The sequence below is a fragment of the Schistocerca nitens genome, chromosome 2, assembly GCF_023898315.1.
Source record: "Schistocerca nitens isolate TAMUIC-IGC-003100 chromosome 2, iqSchNite1.1, whole genome shotgun sequence".
Classification (NCBI taxonomy): domain Eukaryota; kingdom Metazoa; phylum Arthropoda; class Insecta; order Orthoptera; family Acrididae; genus Schistocerca; species Schistocerca nitens.
Genome location: NC_064615.1, coordinates 756,912,624 through 756,936,912, shown reverse-complemented (window position 1 = coordinate 756,936,912; position 24,289 = coordinate 756,912,624). Strand labels below are relative to the sequence as shown.

General features: G+C 40.6%; 1 protein-coding gene across 1 annotated transcript in view; it reads left to right on the top strand.

The window, feature by feature from the left end:
• The window catches only part of LOC126235311 (uncharacterized), a 306,085-nt gene that overhangs the window by 278,341 nt on the left and 3,455 nt on the right, over positions 1-24,289 (top strand). The window contains exon 7 of the mRNA XM_049944033.1: positions 21,145-21,281. Coding sequence (XP_049799990.1) covers positions 21,145-21,281 — 137 coding nt within the window. The remainder of the gene's footprint in view (positions 1-21,144; positions 21,282-24,289) is intronic.

The following is a 24,289-nucleotide window of genomic DNA, read 5'->3' as shown; positions in this document are numbered from 1 at the left end:
GACTTATTACTTCAATTTCTTGATTAGTTACTTAATTTAGCATATGTACATAATTTTATCAATGACAACAATCCACCCATAATTGCAACAACACACATCTTTCCAGAACATTCCACATGCCTTTGCAATGAGTATCAAGTTTTTTTTTATCAAATAGGAGAGAATGATACACCTTCTATATTTGGATCAATTTTCAGTGGGTGCAGGCTGAGTATTATTGTTAGGCTTTTTACTGTTAGCTGCGTGCATCTCAATGAAGATTCTGTGTCCTTCGACAAGGACATGCATCACTTTTGGGACTTGGAATTGATAGGGGTAAAAGAACAAGAAGAACAATGACTCTCATCAAAACATGACACCAATTTGCAGAACTTCCATGATATGTTCCAGATGGTGGAAGGCAGAAGGGTAATTTCATTACTAAGAAAGAAAGATATGATCCCTTCTTCAAATCATTGCAATGCAGAAAGACATTTTACATCATTACAAAGAAAATTTTCAAGTAATGTTCATTTTCCTGAGTCACAGATGTTAATTTATACTGAGTATGAGTATGCAGAAAGGATCAGTATGATTCTACCTTCTTCATCATGCACTGAATAGTGAAAGACTGGAAATTACAAAATGGAAAATTGTATTTCATGTTTCATTATGAGGAAATGATTTTCATCACTTAATGACACTATATTCAGGACTGAATTTTGTACCTGAAATACTGTCAACTTTAATTCATTTCAGGATATATCAAAAAACCATTGCTGGAGATGGCACTCAAGCTTTCTTACAACTGCCATTGAATGAAAAGGATAGAGATTCAAAGTGTTTGTTTGGTTTCATGTCAAGAAGAGAGATAAGATGCAATTTGGCAAACTTCAAATGATGCCATTTATATATTTACACATGTACCATTTGTTCTCACATGCAGCCCTTTTCTCCTATTTGCAGTGAATTGGCTACATAGTTTAAAGGTTCTGATTCTATTGCAGAAGAACTTACAGATAAAAGCACTTTCATGGATGACTTTGCCGCCAGCTGTGAGGATGACAATATGGTCACAACTGTATACTATCAGGTGATAGGTGTGTTGCAAAAATTAAAACTTCCAATGAAAAAATGGTCTACAAATTCTAACATACTAAAAAGTGTATGGAAAACAGAAGGGCAATCAGTTAAAGAACATACCACAGTCTTGGCATTGACTGAGATATGGTATCAGATTCAATCCTCTTCAGTCACCATCTTGTTACCAATAAATTACATGATGGACCCACAACTAAATGTCACTTACTGCACAGGAAAGCAAAATATTGTGATCCTCTTGGCTCCTTTTCACAGATATCCATAATGGGAGAAATCCTCTTTCAAGATAATGGAAATTTTGGGCATCACAGTTCATTCATCTGCAGTCATTCAGAGTACTCAGATGGATAGGCTTGCACTGTCAAAAACCACTAATTCACATTTTTCTGATACCTCAGAAAGGACATACAGAGCAATGCTGTACATTTGCACATTCTACATCAAAAATGTAGTTGTCTGTTTGTTTGTGAGTAGAAACAGTTTCTCCTATCAAAAGGGTAATGCTTTAATGGCTTGAATGACTACTTGCCCTACTGGGTTCATGCCTTCTGACATATTTCTGTCAGGCTACTGGGTTTGATATCACAAACACAGTAACGTGGAGTGATTCCTGGGTGGCACTTGGCTGGATATGAAGCAAATCCAAATCGCTGGAATACGTTTGTTGGCAGTAGAGTATCTGAAATCCATGAAATTTTAACACCATTGCAGTGGAGACACTACCCTACCACAACAATCTGGCAGATTTGCCATCACATGGAACTTGAATAGGTAGATTACAATCTTCCATGCTATGGCAATATGGGCCTTCATAGCTAACTCAGAAACATGAAACTTGGCCTCAACAACAAATCTCGTGTGACCCATTACCAGAGACATGAAAGATATACAAACAAGCCTTAGCTATTAATGCATGGGCATATCCCATTGACACATCAAAATACAGTTCTTATTGGAAACTGTTGCACATAATAGCATGGATTCTCAGTTGCATCCGTAATGTTACATTTCCAGAAAAGATAGAGTAAATTCTCTATCCATAATGTAGAATCAGCAAAACAAAGTTGGATACAGATGGCCCAACAGGAAAGCTTTCCACCAGAATACCACACACTTAAAAACAAGACCAAGTTTCCATCGAAATCAAAAATAGAATTTTACAACCTGTTTCTTCAGGGTGGACTCATGTGGCTTGGAGGATGACTTTACTTTGTGGACTTGAATACTCTACTCTTACAAGACTCTAATCCTTTACGAAGTTAACTTATTCAAAAACTACACATACGCTTACATCACCTAGGAACTGCTGTAGTATTAGCTGAATTATGGAATGAACTTTGGATTTTAAGGGGAAAACAAAAAGTAAAAGGAGTCATACAGATGTGTCTCCTTCGTAAGATAGCCAGGAGGCAAGAGAGAACCTCCTCTACCATCTGACTGCATTAAATTCACTAAGCCATTTGCAGCAACAGGCTTAGATTTTGCACACTCCTCATCAAACTTGGCAACTTCTCACAAAAATGTTGTGTGTTACTATTTACATGTGCTATAACAATAGCTCTCCACCTTGAACTTGCATCAGATATGAGCGCAAATAAATTTTTGATTGCCTTCAGGAGATTTACTGCAAGACGAGGACTACCAAATACTATTTATTTGGATAACACAAAAATGTTTCAAGCAGCAAACACAGAACTGAAACACAACAATCATTTCTTTGAAGACACAAGGGTCAGCCAGCACTTGATTCACTGAGGTGTTTCTTGGATGTTTATTTTGACATGGGCAGCTTGGTGAGGAGACTGGAGGGAATGCATGGCAAGGACTGCAAAATGTTACCTCCAGAAGATTCTAGGAAAATCCTTAGTAGATAAAGAAACACTTAGGACTTTATTACTAGAAATAGAAGCTGTCATCAACTCATGATCAATCATACGTGGGGAATCAGATGCACTGACACCATGACATTTCTTAACAGGAGAACAGTTAACTACAGTACCCACAGGTCCTGAGCCAAGTATACAAAAGGATCTGCAAAGAGAAGCAAAGCTATGAGAAAAATTGCAAAGTGATTTTATGAAAAGATGGGAGAAAGAATATTTGTCAGAATTAAGAAACTTTCATGAAGTACAGTGCCCTAGCAAGAAACTGGTTAAATGTAGATTGGGAGGCATTGTTCTCTTATAGGAGCATAAGCAGCCAACTAACCTCGTCTGCACAGTGGGGCCTGCTGTTTCTCTTCAGCTAAGTAATGTAGATTTATGACTGGGTACTACGGTGCTATAGTTTTATACTTGACACGGCCAAATTTTGGCATGCAAAAGTTTAGTGTCAATAGCTTCTGAAGGAGGTCAATTTATTTTGGCTGGAACCTAGGTAAAGATTGGTTTTTATTTGCAACTGAGGCTGGCATATTATATGTTTGAAAAACAGTTTGTTAAGAACAGATTGATTTGTACTTACAGTGATTTTTCGGCTTATTTCTTGCATACATCGGGAAATGCTGTCTGCTTGCACATAGCTGGATTATTTAATTTTTGTGCTAGCTGAAGGTGAATTTCATATAATTCTTCATTTAATGTGTGTTTCTTTGTGTATAGTGATTTAATTTCGTATTTCAGCCAGGCATTTGTAGCTGCCTGTCTGGAAAGTTTGCTGCTTTCGAACTGTTAAATAATCCGGCAGTGTGGTAGCAGATGGCATTTCTCGATTTAAGTAAGAAATCAGCCAAAAAATCACCATAAGTAGAAATCAACCTATTCTTAATGAACTGTTTTTCAATCTAAAAAGCAAATCAAAATGCAAATAACTTACAGACGACTGATGATGCTTTACCTCAACAAAGCGAAATGCATCTGGTGAAAAATTACACATTTTTGTAGTTTAAACAAGAGAACAAAAATACCCACAAGAATTATAAAGCAACTAGAGACACTATGGCCACACAAATGAAGAATTTAGGGTAGATTTGATGTAACTACTATAGGCAGCTGTGGAGCAGCAATGAATTTAAGGGGGGGGGGGGGGGGGGAGTGATAATTATTCTTGCCGCTAGGTGAGGTGTAAAGGAGAGGTGAGGTGTAAAGGATATGAGACAATGTGGTTCATAATGGTACTACTAATCTTCATTGGGGTGAAAGCATTATGGAACCAGTACCCAGAAGGGAGTTCTGTTTGCCAAGCAAGAGGACGTAATAATCACCGATCATCACTGGATGATACAAGTGGTATTCATCACATGGGAGATGTGTAAGAAGGCATGAAAATTGGAAGAAGTGTTTGACAAATTTTGTCAGGGAAAAGGTACAGGATACTCAGAGGATGTGTTGGGGTATGTGAGAAAGTACATGGAGTGGGTGAGAAATTAAGAAGTGAGATGACCCGGGTACTGGGGGTTATTCCTTATATGCGAAGGAAGAGGGGTTGGATGGATGCTGGAGGTCACCTTATGAAAACAATATTTGGCACTGCTGATGAGGAGGACATTCAAAGCGTGAATGACACAGTAAAAGAGGTTATGCAGTGGGCAACAGGGAAAAAAGTCATGAGTGATTGTCATCCTATGCAGACTGCAAGTTTAGAGGAGGACATATTGAATAACACCCGACTCCTATGACAACTGATTGGAGAAGTAATGTGGAATGCCAAAGCTACAGAAAGGCATTTAATCAAAATACCATGGAACTACAAACCAAAGTAAAATTCTTAGATAGGGAAGTAATAATGACAAAATGATTGCAGTGCATAGAGGATAGTGTTTTGGAAACATGAGGGAAAGTAACAACTACAGGAGGCTATGCAACAGGCTGTTAAGAGATCATCTAGGGGTAGGCTTGTTACCAGAGCAGTATTTAGAGGGTCTAAGGAAGGTACAGAAGGAACTAACACTGGAGTTGGGGTTGGTTTTAGAAACCAAGCCCAAAAACTTACCTTTTTATTTCAAGGCACCCACAGGATCAGTGAGAACTAATGGAGTGAAAATTTACGTCTCCATTTCTATACAAGCAGCAGGGAAACAAGTACATTACGAGTGATACATAGTTCATGTAAATCCTGTCAAGTGGGGTATACTGAAGAAATCTGTTAGAGTAAAAACACAGCAGCTATTATTAATTGCAGAAGACAAGTCCAGATATGTAGGAAGTAGTTACAAAAATGCTACTGAGGGGAAACTGTGGTCTGTCTGAATACAGTAGTTAGAGAGGGGCAGGATTCCTGTGCAGTGAAATTGCTAGTGGGGCAGAAGGAGGTAAGAGAATGCAATAAAGAAGTGATTGAGCCAGAATTGTACTTTCAGCAGGTTAAGGCACATCAGTTGTACTCTACCTTTGACAAGATAGTAGTAGTGGCTAGTTGTTTTGAGCAGGGGAAGCTCACAAAGAGGCTAGAATTAAATGGGATTGGTTTGTTATTAAATGGAACAGCATGCGAGATAATGGGTCTTACTTTCCATCTGCCCACACTGATGTCAGGGATAACTTATTTGAATATTTCGCAACCTCATCTGTGTTGGCCAGAGGGACCCACAGAAGTGTTACCTGCTTCAAATCTAATTAGTTTAAATCAAACTCTGGGATGGACTTAATGCAGTCTATGACCATGCTTCTGAACCAGCAGGAGTGATGAGTCTCCCTGGAAGCCTTCTTGCAGCATGAAAATTTATATCAGGAAAATCAGTACCAGAAAGAGATAATATTGGCTATTGTCACACCAACCATCACAGTGGCACTTGTTCTGCTGAACATAGTCATTGTTTTGGTACTAGAAGACAAAGAAAAAGACTGGGTTTGGACTCGGCCATCATTCAGATTCCAGTTGCTTGGATGCACTGAGCATAAAAGCAGCAGGACGACGAACACACAAGGGGGTAGTATTAAGGATAATTGGTTCATTACAGCTTGTAAGTTTTGAATTAAAAGTTACTAGTCATCATACAAGAAGACTAGTAATGAAATAAGTTCCATAGTGTTTGAGTTAAGGACCAGGGCAAGGGGCCCTTTAGAAAAGTGTAAGATTAAGTGATAGGGTTAAGGAAACCAATTGTTAGAATATTTCTTGAGAGGCAAAACGGGCACAGAAGCTTTCTTCCCTCCTGGGCTGCAATTCCTTCACCACACCCCTCCTTCTCCATCCTCACTTCTTCCCCAATGTCACCTCCTTTCCCTCTTTGTGTTCTGATTGATGTCAACCTGGCTATCCACCTAGTACCCTCCATTCCTTGCAGTTTTGTTCCTCTTGCCTGTTCTCTTTCATCCTTTTTGGTGTTTTGGTTCCTCCTTGGGGTTTGACCTCCACATTTAAATTTTATGTCCTTTGTGTGAGCCATTTGGGGAAGAACTCCCTCCCTAGAGCCTATGTCATGGATTTCTTTCCCCACTTCCTTCACCTCTTCCTTCCCTACATAGGCCCCCTCCATCCTTCTTGGTCGCCAACACCTGTAGCCAGTCCATGTGGCATGGCTGTCATGTGGGCACAAGTTGAGCATATGTGCAAACTGTCGCTTCATGGCAGATTGCTTGAAGGTTCTTCGGGTTGGCAGGTAGGTAAATTTCAATCCAGAAATGTTAGAACTGTTCAAGAATTTGGTCGATGAAAGATAATTGCAGATTTGATATCAGAGGAGAAAGCCATTCCCATGGTCGCAGACAGTGAGCCTACTGTCGAGATGCAGGTTGGAGGAGTGCCCCCACCCCCTCCCCACTGTGCTGATAACTACAGATCACACTACTGATACCTGAGATGTTGCCCCCATTGTATGCCAAGGAGTGGTTGGTTGTCATCCTGGAACATTGGAACACCTGACTACAGCTGCCGTGCCAGACAGTCCTTGCTGTGGGTGGGTGGCATCCAAGGGGGGAGTCACTAATCAAAGTGGATGGTATCAGCGACGATGCTTGGCACATGAAGTGTATCAAGCTGCAAAAGTCTGGCAATTCTCAAGCAGCCATCTCCTCAATGGGTAAAGGTTCATTGAATGGTGCTTTGTATGGCCCTGAAGCCTTTCCTCCCCTGGCTACACCCAGGTAGGAGGGTCAGGCTCACTGTATTGGGATGAAACACTTTACCTGCTACCTGGTCTGTACTAGGATGGATGAGAGCACAGTCACTGCCACAAAACCATTGTTTTTTGTGGAGAATATTAAGGACACATTTGGTGAAGTGGAGTCTCTCAGTAAGTTTCTTTTGCCACTCAATCTACAGCGCTTCATGCTTGTGATTGTCTTGGTGATGTCCCAGTCTATTACCCCCTCACCAGTCTCTCAATGTGGTCCAGGGAGTGTTTTTTCATAGGGACCTTAATCATGCAAACTGATGAGGAACTCTGAACAAATCTGGAGTGCAGTGTTCATTTTGTTCAATGTATGAAGAAAGGTCGTAAAGACAACCACACTGATACTGGCACCATTATTCTGGTTTTTGAGGGAGGTAACCTTTCAGAGTACGTCAAAATTATGGCTTACCGATGTGATATGACTCCATACATCCTGCCACCCATGAAGCGCTTTTGGTGTTTGTGTTTTGGACATAGGTCTTCCCGCTGTATGCCAGACCCTCTGTATGGTGACTGTGGACACCACTCCATGAGGGAAGCTCCTATAGTCCACCATCTGTGTGTGTACTTTTTAAGACGACCATTCTCCATGCTCTCCAGCTTACCCAGGTTACAAGAGAGAAAAGAAGACCCAAGAATGCAAGTCTCTGGATCATATGTCTTATTCTGAGGCTCGCTAAAAATGCGATTCACTCCACCCAGTGTCGATATCATCTACTTTTGCCTCTGTGACATCCTATCCCCCTCCTACCTCTTCCTTATCCCAGCTCCAACCCCCTCTCCCCTCCCCCACTCCTGCAGTTCCCACTCCCTTTCCTCCATGTGCTGCTCTCCCTCTCCTTCCACAGAAGTGGCCCCCCTTTTCAGTGCCTGCCAGTGATGGGGCTCCCTCTTTGGACCCTTTCCCCCTGGCGTTTCTCAGGTCAGAAGCCTGATACCACAACTCAGCACCACAAGGTTGCCTGCTCTATTTTGGTTTCAGATCTTTCAGAAGGCTCCTATCTCTTTGTGCCCTGCCCTCCTTAACCTTTAAAAGAAAAAAACATAAGTGGCAGGACAAGGTCCCCATAGTGTTCCTGAAGGTGCCATCTCCCCCCTCACAACCTGAATCTGACATCTTATTTAAGGATGTCTTCCTCCTTGTTGGTGACAACCACTGACCTGGTGATGTGACCTTACCTTGGCTTCTTTATGTCTAGCCTGGACTCTCGTCGCATGATAATGCTGTGGAATTGCAGTGGATAGTACTGTCACCTACCAGAAATACAACAACTTGTTTCCTCTTATTCTGCAACCTGTCTTGCTCTTCAAGAAATACACTTCTGTGATGACCACCCTCCAACATTTCGTGGCTATTGGATGTTCTGTCAGAACTGTGCTGGCTCCAGGATAGCATCTGGAGGGGGGGGGGGGGGGGGGGAGACTGCATTTTGGTTGACACTTATGTCATTAGTGACTGCATCCCACTTCATACCAACCTGGCAGCAATAGCAGTATGAGTGCAAACGAGCCCACCAATCGCCATTTGCAGTGTCTGCCTCCCTCCAGGTAGGCCACTTCCTTATGCTGAACTGCCTACCTTCATACAGCAATTCTCGCCACTGTATCTCCTCTTCAGGGACTTCACTGCACACCACCCCCCTGTGGTGGAGTGCCACTTTGATGGGTAGGGGCCTTCTAATTGACCAACGTATTACAGACTTTGATTTGTGTCTCATCAATGACAGTTCCCCTACCCACTTCAGTGACACTCATGGTACCTTTTCTGCCATTGATCTCACCACCCCCAGCCCTGCTGTTATGGCTTCCCTACAGTGGTCACCCCATAACAATCTTTGTGACTTCAACCACTTTCTAGTGACTCTTATCATTTCCCTGCCACTCCCAGGCAGATAGGCCCCCATGTTGGGAATTCTGCAGAGCCAGTTGGCCCTTATATATATGCCTGCTGTGCACTTCGATCTCTCTGACTGCATTGATGTAGTTGTGCGAGGCATCTGTGCCACTATTCTTCATGCTGCTGGCTCTGCTATGCACCTATCCATAGACCCCCCTCATTGTCGACCAGTACCATGGTGAAACAAGGACATAGAAGTCACTATCCAGGACTGCCAATGGGTGCTGCAATGATTTAAATGACACCCTTCACAGACTAACATTATCACTTTTAAGCATCTCTATGCAAAGGTTTGCCAGCTTATTTGGCAGAGTAAAAGGAATTCTGGGATCAATGTATTTGGGACATATGCCTCTTCACATGTTTGGTCCAAGCTGCATAGCCTTCTGGATGGTCAGTGACAATGAACAGTCCAGGGTCCTACCCTAAAGGGTGTTCTGTGTGCTGATCAATTGGTCCTTACAGAACACCTTATGACACACTTTGCAACATCAGCTTCCTCTTCCTATCCTGCTATCTTTCTGTGACAGAACCAGGCCTGGACTCCATCCACAACCAGATGATCCAACACTTGGATATTACCCAGAGGCAACATCTACTCAGGGTCTTCATTTACATTGGTCTCATGGATATCTTCCCATCACAATGGTGAGACAGCATAATTATCCCCTTTCTTATGCCTGGGAAGAACCCAGCATCTCTTGAAAGCTACCTACTGATTAGCCTGACCAACATTCTTTGTAAACTGCTCAAGAGGATGGTTTGCTTCCAATTAGGTTCAGTACTCTGATCTTGGGGCCTTTTGTCTCCTTATCAGTGTTGCTTCTGGGGAGGACAATCTACAACTGACCATTTTCTAAGATTGGAAACAGCAATCTGACAGCCTTTTACTAACTGCCCTCACCTTGTCACAGTCTCTTCTTTGACCTACGTAAGGCATATGATGCGGCTTGGCACAGTCACATTTTAGTTACTCTTAAGATTTTTGTCCATGAGTTTTTATCCAACTGGCTCTTCCGGGTTAGAGTTGGCACTTCATTCAGCACTCCTCGACTCCAGGAGAAACAGTATCCCACAGGGTTCTGTATTAAGTGTCACACTCTACCTCATTGCTGTTAGTGGGCTTGTAGCCTCTGTTGGGCCTCTGGTTACCCTGGCACTGTATGTCAACAATTTTTGCATGTGGTGCAGCTCCCAATCAGTATCATCTGCTGAACACTAGCTCTAAGGTACCATTTGATGGTCCTCTGCATGGTCCCTTTCCCATGGCTTCCAGTTTCCTCCCTCCAAAACCTGGGTTGTACGTTTTAGCCGTTGACCCACTGTACACCCTGATCCATAACTTTATTTAGGTGACCAGCACATGGATATTGTAGTGAAATCCTATTTCTTGGGCCTTCTTTATGATAAAAAGCTGCTGTGGCTGCCCCATATTCGCTACATGAAGACTACACGCATGAGGAAGCTTAATGCCCTCTGCTTCCTGGCCTACACATCTTGGGGTGTAGACTGTGTTACTCTTCTCCATTTGTACCATGATCTGGTTTTGCCTACACTAGATTATTGTTGTCAGGACTATGGCTCAGTGGGTACTTCCACTCTGGAACTACTTGACCTTCTTCATCATTATTCGATGCTTCTAGCAAATTGTGCCTTTCGCACTAGTCCTGTTGACAGTCTCATTGCAGAAGTGGGGACTCCCCCTCTACAAATACGATGGAGCAAAGAGTTCCAGGTTCTAAAATGATAGATCAGGCTGGATATGCTTTTACATCTTCTATTGGCATCTTCTATTGGCATGGACCCCCCCAATGACCCATGGACCTTGCCGTTGGTGGGGAGGCTTGCGTGCGTCAGCGATACAGATGGCCGTACTGTAGATGCAACCACAACGGAGGGGTATCTGTTGAGAGGCAAGACAAACGTGTGGTTCCTGAAGAGGGGCAGCAGCCTTTTCAGTAGTTACAGGGGCAACAGTCTGGATGATTGACTGATCTGGCCTTGTAACACTAACCAAAATGGCCTTGCTGTGCTGGAACTGCGAATGGCTGAAAGCAAGGAGAAACTACGGCCATAATTTTTCCCGAGGGCATGCAGCCTTACTGTATGGTTAAATGATGATGGCATCCTTTTGGGTAAAATATTCCGGAGGTAAAATAGTCCCCCATTTGGATGTCCGGGCGGGGACTACTCAGGAGGACGTCGTTATCAGGAGAAAGAAAACTGGCATTCTACGGATTGGAGCGTGGAATGTCAGATCCCTTAATCAGGCAGGTAGGTTAGAAAATTTAAAAAGGGAAATGAATAGGTTAAATTTAGATATAGTGGGAATTAGTGAAGTTCGGTGGCAGGAGGAACAAGACTTCTGGTCAGTTGAATACAGGGTTATAAATACAAAATCAAATAGGCGTAATGCAAGAGTAGGTTTAAGAATGAATAAAAAAAATAGGAGTTTGGGTAAGCTACTACAAACAGCATAGTGAATGCATTATTGTGGCCAAGATAGACACGAAGCCCATGCCTACTACTGTAGTACAAGTTTATATGCTTACTAGCTCTGCAGATGATGAAGAAATTGATGAAATGTATGATGAGATAAAAGAAATTATTCAGGTAGTGAAGGGAGACGAAAATTTAATAGTCATGGGTGACTGGAATTCGAGAGTAGGAAAAGGGAGAGAAGGAAACATAGTAGGTGAATATGGATTGGGGGGTAAGAAATGAAAGAGGAAGCCGTCTGGTAGAATTTTGCACAGAGCATAAATTAATCATAGCTAACACTTGGTTGAAGAATCAAGAAAGAAGGTTGTATACATGCAAGAACCCTGGAGATACTAAAAGGTATCAGATTATATAATGGTAAGACAGAGATTTAGGAACCAGGTTTTAAATTGTAAGACATTTCCAGGGGCAGTTGTGGACTCTGACCACAATCTATTGGTTACGAACTGTAAATTGAAACTGAAGAAACTGCAAAAAGGTGGGAATTTAAGGAGATGGGACCTTGATAAACTGACTAAACCAGAGGTTGTTCAGAGTTTCAGGGAGAGCATAAGGGAACAACTGACAGCAATGGGGGAAAGAAATACAGTAGAACAAGAATGGGTAGCTTTGAGGGATGAAATGGTGAAGGCAGAAGAGGGTCAAATAGGTAAAAAGATGAGAGCTAGTAGAAATCCTTGGGTAACAGAAGAAATATTGAATTTAATTGATGAAAGGAGAAAATATAAAAATGCAGTAATTGAAGCAGGCAAAAAGGAATACAAACGCCTAAAAAATGAGATCAACAGGAAGTGCAAAACTGCTAAGCAGGGATGGCTAGAGGACAAATGTAAGGATGTAGAGGCTTATCTCACTAGGGATAAGATAGATACAGCCTACAGGAAAATTAAAGAGACCTTTGGAGAAAAGAGAACCACTTGTACGAATATCAAGAGCTCAGGTGTAAACACAGTTCTAAGCAAAGAAGGGAAAGCAGAAAGGTGGAAGGAGTATATTGAGGGTCTATACAAGGGCAACGTACTTGAGGACAATATTATGGAAATGGAAGAGGATGTAGATGAAGATGAAATGGGAGATACGATACTGCATGAAGAGTGCGACAGAACACTGAAAGACCTGAGTTGAAACAAGGCCCCAGGAGTCGACAACATTCCATTAGAACTACTGACAGCCTTGGGAGAGCCAGCCCTGACAAAACTCTACCATCTGAGAAAGCAAGATGTGTGAGACAGGCAAAATACCCTCAGACTTCAAGAAGAATATAATAATTCCAATCCCAAAGAAAGCAGGTGTTGACAGATGTGAAAATTACTGAACTATCAGTTATTAAGTCACAGCTGCAAACTACTAACACAAATTCTTTACAGACGAATGGAAAAACTGGTAGAAGTCGATCTCGGGGAAGATCAGTTTGGATTCCGTAGAAATGTTAGAACACGTGAGGCAATACTGACCTTATGACTTATCTTAGAAGAAAGATTAAGGAAAGGCAAACCTACATTTCTAGCATTTGTAGACTTAGAGAAAGCTTTGACAATGTTGACTGGAATACTCTCTTTCAAATTCTGAAGGTGGCAGGGATAAAATACATGGAGGCTATTTACAATTTGTACAGAAACCAGATGGCAGTTATAAGAGTCAAGGGGTATGAAAGGGAAGCAGTGGTTGGGAAGGGAGTGAGACAGGGTTGTAGCCTGTCCCCGATGATATTTAATCTGTATATTGATCAAGCAATAAAGGAAACAAAAGAAAAGTTCAGAGTAGGTATTAAAATCCATGGAGAAGAAATAAAAATGTTGAGGTTTGACGATGACATTGTAATTCTGTCAGAGACAGCAAAGGACCTGGAAGAGCAGTTGAATGGAATGGACAGTGTCTTGAATGGAGGGTATAAGATGAACATCAACAAAAGCAAAACGAGGATAATGGAATGTAGTCGAATTAAGTCGCGTGATGCTGAGGGAATTAGATTAGGAAATGAGACACTTAAAGTAGTAAAGGAGTTTTGCTATTTGAGGAGCAAAATAATTGATGATTGTCGAAGTAGAGAGGATATAAAATGTAGACTGGCAATGGCAAGGAAATCGTTTCTGAAGAAGAGAAATTTGTTAACATCGAGTATAGATTTAAGTGTCAGGAAGTCGTTTCTGAAAGTATTTGTATGGAGTGTAGCCATGTATGGAAGTGAAACATGAACGATAACCAGTTTGGACAAGAAGAGAATAGAAGCTTTCGAAATGTGGTGCTACAGAAGAATGCTGAAGATAAGGTGGGTAGATTACGTAACTAATGAGGAGGTATTGAATAGAATAGGGGAGAAGAGGATTTTGTGGCACAACTTGACAAGGAGGGAGGACCGGTTGGTTGGGCATGATCTGAGGCATCAAGGGATCACAAATTTAGCATTGGAGGGCAGCGTGGAGGGTAAAAATCGTAGAGGGAGACCAAGAGATGAATACACTAAGCAGATTCAGAAGGATGTAGGTTTCAGTAAGTACTGGGAGATGAAGCAGCTTACACAGAATAGAGTAGCATGGAGAGCTGCATCAAACCAGTCTCAGAACTGAAGACCACAACAACAACAACATTGGCATAGAACACCATTTAATGCCACAATCATGTAGTATGTTCGCAGCACAAGTGCTAACCATTAAGAGGGGCCTCCATTTTGTTATTCAGACTTTGCTCTACATTGTTATAACATGTATCAACTCAATGAGCTGCATTCAAGCTATAGAGCAATGCTACTCTCATCACCCTTTGGTCTCTGCTATCCATGACCTCTCTGCCCTTTTCACAATGCTGCCTACACAGTTGCCTTTCTCTTGGTCCCAAGTTACATGGGAATCCCAGGGAATAAACTGGCTGACCATTTGGATAAGAGGCAGACCATTTGGATAAGAGGCAGATACGTACCCCACATGGTTCCAGGTGCAGATATGTGGATCCACATTAAATATCTCTTCACCCAAATGTGGACTGACATCTGATGCACTACTGTACTCATTAATAAACTTAATGAACACTGCACAATCACTATTTAGTGTTCTTCTTTCCACTCCTCCTGGAAGGAGACCATTGCCTTATGCTGTCTACACATCAGTCACTGTAGGCTTGCTCATTGTTTTGTCTTTCATAACGAACCACCCCAACAATGTAGTTGTGGAGCCAGACTGATAGTATCCCATATATTGTTGGAATGTCTCCTCCTTTTGTCCCTTCATACTAAGTATAGTATTCCAGATTCCTTGTCTTTAATATTAGCAGACAATTCACAGGTGGTTGAATTGTTCCTCAGTTTCTTCATGAAAGTGGTTTTTATTTTAAGTTATAAGGTTTTGCTTTCCTCCTGGAACAGGTACAGGGTGGTTGTGGTTGGGAACTGGCTTTGTGTTTTCTGGGTCTGGGAACCATGATAACTCCTCTTTACAAAGACCACACTTTGCTATCTATGTTTTATCCCGTTTTTAGATTTGACCTCCCCTTTTGTGCTTTGTATTGTGTGTGATTTTAGTTTCCTCACTTTATAGTTTGATCCCTCTGACTGGATGTGCCCACTTTTAGCGGACATCTCTATCTTACACACACTATTTTTGAAATGTGGGACTGATGACCTTGCTGTTTGGGCCCATGACACCATCAATAAACCAGTCAATCAATCAATCAATCAATCAATTCTGCATTCCGAAGCAAAACATGGCCAATGGGCATTGTGAAGCAGAGCCAGCTGGGTATGGTACAATAGTCAACACTGCAATGTTATAGCAGGAGGATGGAAGACTTCCTCACTTGCCACCACAGAACTGTTTAGAGTACATGCCTTAAGCCCTATATGAACATAGATTAGATTAGATTAGATTAATACTTGTTCCATGGATCATGAATACAACACTTCGTAATGATGTGGAACGTGTCAGGTTAATAAAAGATGTCTGTACAAGATATTACATTACTCAAATATTGCATGACACTAATGTTTAAGGTTTTTTTCCTTAATTTATATCTAAAAATTCAGCCAATGAGTAGAAGGAGTTGTCATCTAGAAATCCTTTTAATTCATTTTTAAATGTTGGTTGGCTATCTGTCAGACTTTTGATGCTGTTTGGTAGGTGACCAAAGACTTTTGTGGCAGCATAATTTACCCCTTTCTGTGCCAAAGTCAGATTTAACCCTGCATAGTGAAGATCATCCTTTCTCCTGGTGTTATAGCTATGCACACTGCTATTACTTTTGAACTGGGTTGGATTATTAACAACAAATTTCATAAGTGAATATATATTCTGTGAGGTTACTGTGAGGATCCCTAGATCCTTAAATAGATGTCTGCAGGATGTCCGTGGGTGGGCTCCAGCTATTACTCTGATAACACATTTTTGAGCAATGAATACTTTTCTACTCAACGATGAATTACCCCAGAATATGATGCCATACGAAAGCAGTGAATGAAAGTAGGCATAGTAAGCTAATTTACTGAGATTCTTATCACCAAAATTTGCAATAACCCTAATAGCATACGTAGCTGAACTCAGATGTTTCAGCAGACCATCAATGTGTTGCTTCCAGTTTAACCTCTCATCAATGGACACACCTAAAAATTTTGAAAATTCTACCTTAGCTACAGACTTCTGTTCAAAGTCTATATTTATTACTGGAGTTGTGCCATTTACTGTACGGAACTGTATATACTGTGTTTTATCAAAATTTAAAGAGTGTCAGTTTGCTGAGAACCACTTAATAATTTTGTGAAAAACGTCATTTACAATTACATCACTTAGTTCTTGGTTTTTGGATGTTATTACTATACTTGTATCATCAGCAAAAAGAACTAACTTTGCATCTTCATCAATGTAGAATGGTAAGTCATTAATGTAAATCAAGAACAGTAAAGGACCTAAGACCAAACCCTGTGGGACCCCGTACTTGATAGCCCCCCAGTTTGAGGAATCAGCTGTTGTTTTAACATTACATGAACCACTTATTTCAACTATCTGCATTCTTCCAGTTAAGTATGAATTAAACCATTTGTGCACTGCCCCCCTCAAACCATAATGATTTAGCTTATCTAAAAGAATTCCATGATTTACACAATCAAAGGCCTTTGAGAGATCACAAAAAATACCAGTGGGTCATGTCCGGTTATTCAGAGCATTTAATATTTGATCAGTGAAAGCGTATATAGCATTTTCTATTGAAAAGCCTTTCTGAAAACCAAACTGACATTTTGTTAGTACTTTATTTTTACAAATATGGGAGGCTACTCTTGAATACATTACTTTCTCAAAAATTTTTGATAGAGCTGAAGAGAGATTGGGCGATAGTTGTTGACATCCGACTTATCCCCCTTTTTATGCAATGGTTTTACAATGGCATATTTCAGTCTATCGGGGAATTTGCATGCCAATACCACAAGTGGACATCCACTGAGGGGGAGGAATGTTCTCAGGTGTAACTAAAGGAAAAGAGGTAAAACAAACCCCAAAATGTAATTTTTCAATTTAGGTGTAGAAAAAATACCTTTGAAATCACAATATACAAAAAAAAAGTGATTCATGTAAAATATGAAATGTAATTGACGTTCTTGAAAACTGTGTAATCAACTTTTACAATAATTTGAAATTTTGCATAACTGAAAAATGAAAAGTTTGTTGAACATAAATTACAGAAGGTTTCATGCCACATCCATTCATGTGTAATAAAGTTTTTTAGAAAAGTAAGCTGTCTACACAATGTGCTGTCATAATACGTTCAACATACCTAATTAAATTTTCTAAACATTCATTATTAACATTATAATCATTTGGTTTGCTTATTTTTGTTTTATATTTTAAACTGTTATTTTGCATTTTAAATCCCTTTTTACATGATTTGTTTATTAGTTTAACATTTCACATATGTGTATTTTGTTAAATGAAAATAATACACAACTCATTTTTAAGACACAAAATCTGTACAACAGTGATTATCTAGAGAAATAAATGAAACTTCTTCATGTAATACACACTATGGACAACACAATATAAAACAAAATTCAGTAGGATTCACAGATTGTGGCAGGTGATCCTCTAAATATCCTGGTTTGTATTATGCATATTCCAGGACACAGGAAAACCTTGGCAAATAGAAGTGGTTACATACTATTGACTGCAGTTTGATTACAATTTTCAGATTTTGTTCTGCTGATGATTGGGTATGATACCAGTCTCTACTTGAGAAACAATATAATCAAACTGCAATCAGTAGTATATAATTGATTCTCTTCGCAAAGGTTCTCCAATGTATTGAAATATGACTGATACAAGTCAGCATATTTAGAAGATCTCCTGTCAAATTTCAAATCCTGCTGAATTTTGTAATATATTGTGTTGTTCGTCATGTGTATCACGTTAAGAAGTTTTGTTTATTTTATTTCATGGTGTTACATTTTAAGCATTTCTTTCCAGATAATCATTATTGTACTGGTCCTGTATCATAATAATGAGTTATTGTTATTTTCTATTAACAAAATACATGTGTGTAAAATGGTAAACTAAAAACGAAAAACATCAATTTAAACTAAAAAACATATAAAGCTGTAGTAGCCACCAGAAAGATCACAGGAGGCGCACATTGGCACGGCGCGTCATGGGCGGTAGTTGCCGCAAGTAGAGTCCCGTCCACCAGAGGGCACGCGAGAATTCGGACGCGACCTCTGCCGGCGTAACAACAAGAACAACAACAACAACTCCGGCAGCATGGGCCGTGCCCAGTCAGTCAACATCGGGCATGCCTAGGACACAGTCCCGGTCTACGCTAAGTGAAGTGCGACGTAAACGTGAACGGTGTTACTACAAAAGCAATTTAAAATGTAAAATAACAGTTGAAAACATACAACAATAATATGTAAGCAAAGAATTGGAATCATAATAAACATTTAGATATTTTGAATAATCAGGTTAAAAATGGTGTTTCAGAAACCAGTTTTATTGCACATGGATGGATGTAACATGAAAGCTTCTTTAACTTATTTTAAACCAAAAGGTTTTATTTTTCAAAATTGATTAATAGTGGTGAGGTATTTTGCAAAATTTCATAGTATTACATAACTTGATTATATAGTTTCCAAGATATTAATTACAATTCAGTTTTTATATGAAACATACTTCTTATATGTTGATGAAGGTTTCTCGGGGTCTCCAGCCGGGTGGTAGCATTGATATCTTGCGACATTTCGGGAAGTGTCATACTTGCACAGTTCCACCTGGAATACTTCTCACCTTGTGAACTTCTCCTTGTTATTCTCATACCATTGCTTGGCAGTGCCCTCCAAGTAGAAAAATACATTAGCCAAACACACGGTGTCATCCCAATTGTTAAATTTGGCTGTATGCTCATATACCTTCAGCCACTTGTTTGGACCTTCACCATCGTCACCAGAGAACCCAGAAGGATGTCTCATGTAGTGGCACACAGTTGATGTCATCATAACGCCCTCTTCTTCTTCTTCTTCTTCTTCTTCTTCTTCTGTCTTTGATAGATTGTGATCTGTTGAATATGGCTCGAAGTCGGGCTTCTCGCCACATAAATGGCGACTCTGTTATGACATGATGGGAGCCACTGTGTCATTGATAATGTGTGGTATCAAGAGTTCCATACCCAGCATCTCCACCAGAATAATGTTGTCATGTAGAAGAAGGTGTAAGTAGATGAATGATGAACACTAACTTCACTTAACGAAGGTTTATTCAGCACTTACAAGAGAGCAGAGTGAACTCCCTCCAGCTAGAACATATGCAGTATATATACAGCTGCAGAACATTTGAGTACAATGATTCTTGCCGTTTGTGGATACTTCTAGAATGTACTCGAACCAAATAAAGAAATTAAAATTCAGGTGAGTTTTGAACTCACAACCCTCAATGCCACAGTCTAATATCATAAGCACTACTCTATGGTAACTGTGCTACTCAGCTTCTTCTGTGAGAATATCATAGCTTCATTGGGATCATTTTGTTTCCTTGTGAATGGTGACTGTTGTCTTTTCTGATGAATCACATTATATGCTCCAGCAGACAGATTGCCGATGGTGTATATGATGTGAAATGTCTGAAAGCAAGAAAGAAGGGAGTTTTAAGGTCTGGGAAATGTTTTTGTTGCATTAGCTAGGTGATCTCATCATTCTGGAAAGCACAGTGGATCAACATAAGCATGCCTCTATGGGAGTCAGCATGGCCCCACATCCCTGTTGGTACCTTTCAGAACATCACGGACTGTTTTTCCTGCACATATCACTGTGGTCCATGTTGCTAAATGTGGCTATTTAGGATTTTGACAAGTGGTCACCTTAATGTGATCCAACAGTGTAATAAGAATGTGAACTCCTTTGCCAAATGTAAAAGATGATAACTTTGTGTACATTTATGTGCAGTCACAATTCTATATTTTTAATAACAAGGTAATGAGAGGTGCCTGTTCCATGTTAAATGGTTGGATTAAAAGTGCTTCATTTATCATGGGGAGTTCTTCCCCTCTGGAACTGTAGTTCAGTATTGCTTCATGTGATGTTTTGTCATGCTTGCTGCATACAAAACTATCCGAATCCATTTTTGGACAATTAAAGTCTCTCCAATAATGATAACACATTTGGGAATTGCATGTCCCAGCAATCTGGGTTTTGTCTAATGTTTCAAGTTACCGTTTTTTGGGGAGGCGGGGTTGCGGGGGGGGGGGGGGGGGGGGGGGGGGGAAGTGATAGAAGGATAGAAGTTTATACTCACACTTCATACTGAATATTGGCGTAATAATTTTGCATATGGCTTCAGTTTCAGTCTAAGTGCATTCTAGGTTCTTGTCACTTCCATTTCCCATCACCCTATCTTATCAAAATTCTGTTAAATATACCCCAACAATCTCACTGCTGCCAAATTAGGGTGTTAGCCAGCTTTATGTACCTAATATTAAATGCAAGGTTCACTGTCTTTCATGAATGCTTAAAACTCTGGAACTTCGTTGTGAATGCCCTGGCAGTTCGTTACTAGGATTTTAATAGTTTCACCCGTAAATGGTCATGGTGCAGAGGGGGTTCTTACAGTAACATTCTGGGTTCTCCTATGGCTCTTGTCATGTAGACCTGATGGAGTGTTCTGAACCCTGTGGCACAAGTGTAAGAAATAGCACCCTGGCTTGTCACAGAACCATCAAAATTTCTGGCTGAAGCCTTTCACATGGTTCAAAACTACAGACTGAGAGTTCAGTTGAAATTCTGTGACCAAATGAAAGGTTATCCAATTTTGTTTGACTACAGTACCATCTATAAGGGCATTGAAAAAGAGTTCAGATAAAACTTGCCTAGGTTTTAGCATTGCTGATAATATGCAACTGAAAGAAGGGATTTTTCACTTAAATAACTGAAGGTGATTATATTTTCACTCGCACTGCAGTTCCTTTTCATATGAAACTATTATTGTCACATTGTGGACTCCATTGTCTGCACAAAGTTTTAATTGAAACACTTTTTTTGTGGAATGGACACTTCTTGTGATATTATTTTGCAAAGATTAGAGTGGGACACCCTATGTATGGTTTATTTATGTTAAGAAATTTACCACCAAGTGCAGATAAAGACACTCTGTTGCAGATAATTCGTAGAGGTACGCCAGATGAACCGTTTTATGCACAAGGAAAATGGCTGAAACAAACTGGTGACATCAGTGCCCGCCTCTACCCAGCAAAAAAAGTAACAAACTTGGTGAATGTCATGGGAGCTGGTGACTGGTAAGCATCATCTCAAAAATAAAAGTGAAATAACCTACTATGTGCTATTTATGTTGTGACAAGTGTTATTAATTATATGGTAAGCAGTAGCATTGATTGTGAAGCCACGTGACAAGTAGTAATATACTGTAAACATTAAGCTACCCAGTAGGAGATAACAGCTTTTAGTGTAATATAGGAGATGGCAGCTTTTTTCATAGTTCAAGCATGACTAGCATGAAGTTGTAAAGTGATAGTTGATACAGTCAAAACAAGGCACTGACTATTACGTACTGCTGATTGGACCCTAAGCACATAACAAACTGATATCTTTTTTTTCCATTGTCTTAGGGTGTTTAATCCATGTCAATGGAAACTGGTATTCACCATTTTAAAGTTTATAGATTATTTCTAGTTGATGATGTAGAGTTGTTTTCCCTCTTTAAACTGGAACTTTGAGCTATTTTTAGGATTCCATAACTCAATAAGTAAAAACTGAACACTTAGAGGAACGTTTTGTTGTCTGTCTGACAGTTACGACATTTTTTCCCAGGAACAGGTAGAGGTATCAAGTTAAATTTATATCACATACTAAGGTCTATGGTCCCTTGGTTGCATGAAAAATTTAAGCTTCTATGGCAATGCAATCAAGAGATAAGCCACTCACAAACTCATTCATCGAAACCTATATGGGACTTCCTGTTGACCTATAACATTTGACAAGAAGCAAGGTTTCACTGTACAAGTGAAGGAAAAAATCCAAAATTGTTACTTCATTATTGTATCAAATAAAAATAATACTTTATTGCCATTTGTTGTCTGCCTTTCTATCTGTCCGTCTGTTAAGACCGCTTTTCCTCAGGAATGGGTAGAAGGCCAGCCGCGGTGGTCTCACGGTTAAGTCGCTCAGTCCGGAACCGCGCGCCTGCTACAGTCGCGGGTTCGAATCCTGCCTCGGGCATGGATGTGTGTGATGTCCTTAGGTTAGTTAGGTTTAAGTAGTTCTAAGTTCTAGGGGACTGATGACCACAGATGTTAAGTCCCATAGTGCTCAGAGCCAATGGGTAGAGGTATCAAGTTGAAATTCATCTCAAATACTAATGTCTATGACCCCTTGGCAGTGCAAAAAATTTAAGCTTCTAAGTCAAGGCAATCAAAAGGTATGACCTCATATGTCACATATTTTGATACAAACTCACTATTCAAAAACTATAGGTGTACTTTCTCTTTCCTTTCTCTTCTTCCCTGTGTTTATTCACCACCTTCCAGACCGCATCACTTCCAAGCCACACTGTGTCAATGATTGTCTGCACACAACACAGACGTTGTGACCATGTGGATTGTTCATGCAGCATTTGAAGTCTCAGATTCTTTCCTCTGATAGTTATATTTATTCCTATTGATACCATCCTGATGTGCTTTAGTGTTTTGTTTCCCACACATGCCCATGTCACACCAGCTGTTGATCCTAGACCTAACCCATACACTCTTCCTCTCTTCACTTATCACAACACACACACACACTCCCATACCTTGTTGTTCCTTTTCTCCCATGTTTCTGTACGTTTTTACTGGATGTGTGCATATTTTTACATGGTTTCACATGTTTGTGCATATTTTTGCTTATCTGTGGGTGTTTCTGCATGTCTTTTTGTATTATTTATGCATTTTTATGTTTCACTTATCCAGCTCCTCTCACAACCATCAATACCTATTTTGCTCATTTCTGCATCATTCCCATTTCTTTTACACCATTCATGCCACAATGGACCCTTGCTCCAACTTTCTGCACCAGTTCAGAAAAGTATTCCTTTCCCTGTCTAAAATTCAGCCCCACATCCTATTTCTCAAATGCTGCCTATACCATGGAATCCCCTCAGACAGTGTAACTGTTCAGATTCCTTTCTTTGCACACCGCCCCCCCCTCCCACCCCCCCACCCCCCACCCCGCCCCCCCCCCCTCCTTTCACACAAACCTATGCATTTCCGATTCCAAAAATCCTTGGTCCTGGTGTTGCTAAAACACATCTCAATGGCACAAGCATCCCAGAACCACTTCTGGTTCCTCCACAACACAAGATACTACTACTCTGCAAACTCTACTCCATACATCAAATCTCTGAAATTGAGTCCCTTGCTCTTCAGCATATGAAGTAGCATTCCAGACACTGCTTCCATAAGTTATCCAACCTGCTGACATCCAACTGCCACCTTGGGGTACCACTATCCAACCCCTATCAGTTTTCCTCCTCATTGACTCCTCATAGCAGCTAAACTCTACCAAGCTAAGCTTTTCAAATTGCTGTATCCCCCAAAACTCCCTACCAACCCTCCACCAAATCCAGAGCCAAAACATTACTGTAACACTGTTGTTAACCTTTCCATGAAAACCCTCAGTTCCACAGAAGTTTCAGTCCTATCCAAAGGCCTCACCTTTAGCCCTACACTCGAATTTAACCATGGTGGACTTGTCCAAGACCTACTCTCTTCCTCCCACTCCCTACAATGGAAGCACTTCTGTGCCACCAATCCCTCCAACCAAAACTACCCTAATTCCAAAATTATGCCCTGCCTCTTCCAGTTCATACCACCATCCAAATATGTTCCTCCCCCACTCCCACGTAACAAGTCCTAGTCACCTTCTAGGAATTCCTTACTTCCAACTTAGACTCACCATTCTTCCCCAGTTCCCCAAGACACCAACCTCTCAGTAGAAGAAAGAACAGCCATGCACAGCCTCAGAACAAATCCTGATCTAATCATCCTATCTGCAGACAAATGTTGCACCACTGTTATGTAGCACAGTGACTACCGGCCAGAAGGCCTCTGCCAATTATCTGACTCTTCTACCTATAAACTCTGCCAGAGTGGTCCCATCCCAGAAGTCCAACACAACCTTCAATCTCTGCTTAAGGCCCTTACCAGAACATCTCTACTGAATCTATTTCTCTTCTCACACCTACGACACCCCACACTCCCATCTTTTTACATGCTCCCCAAAATCCACAGACACAACAATCCTGAACACT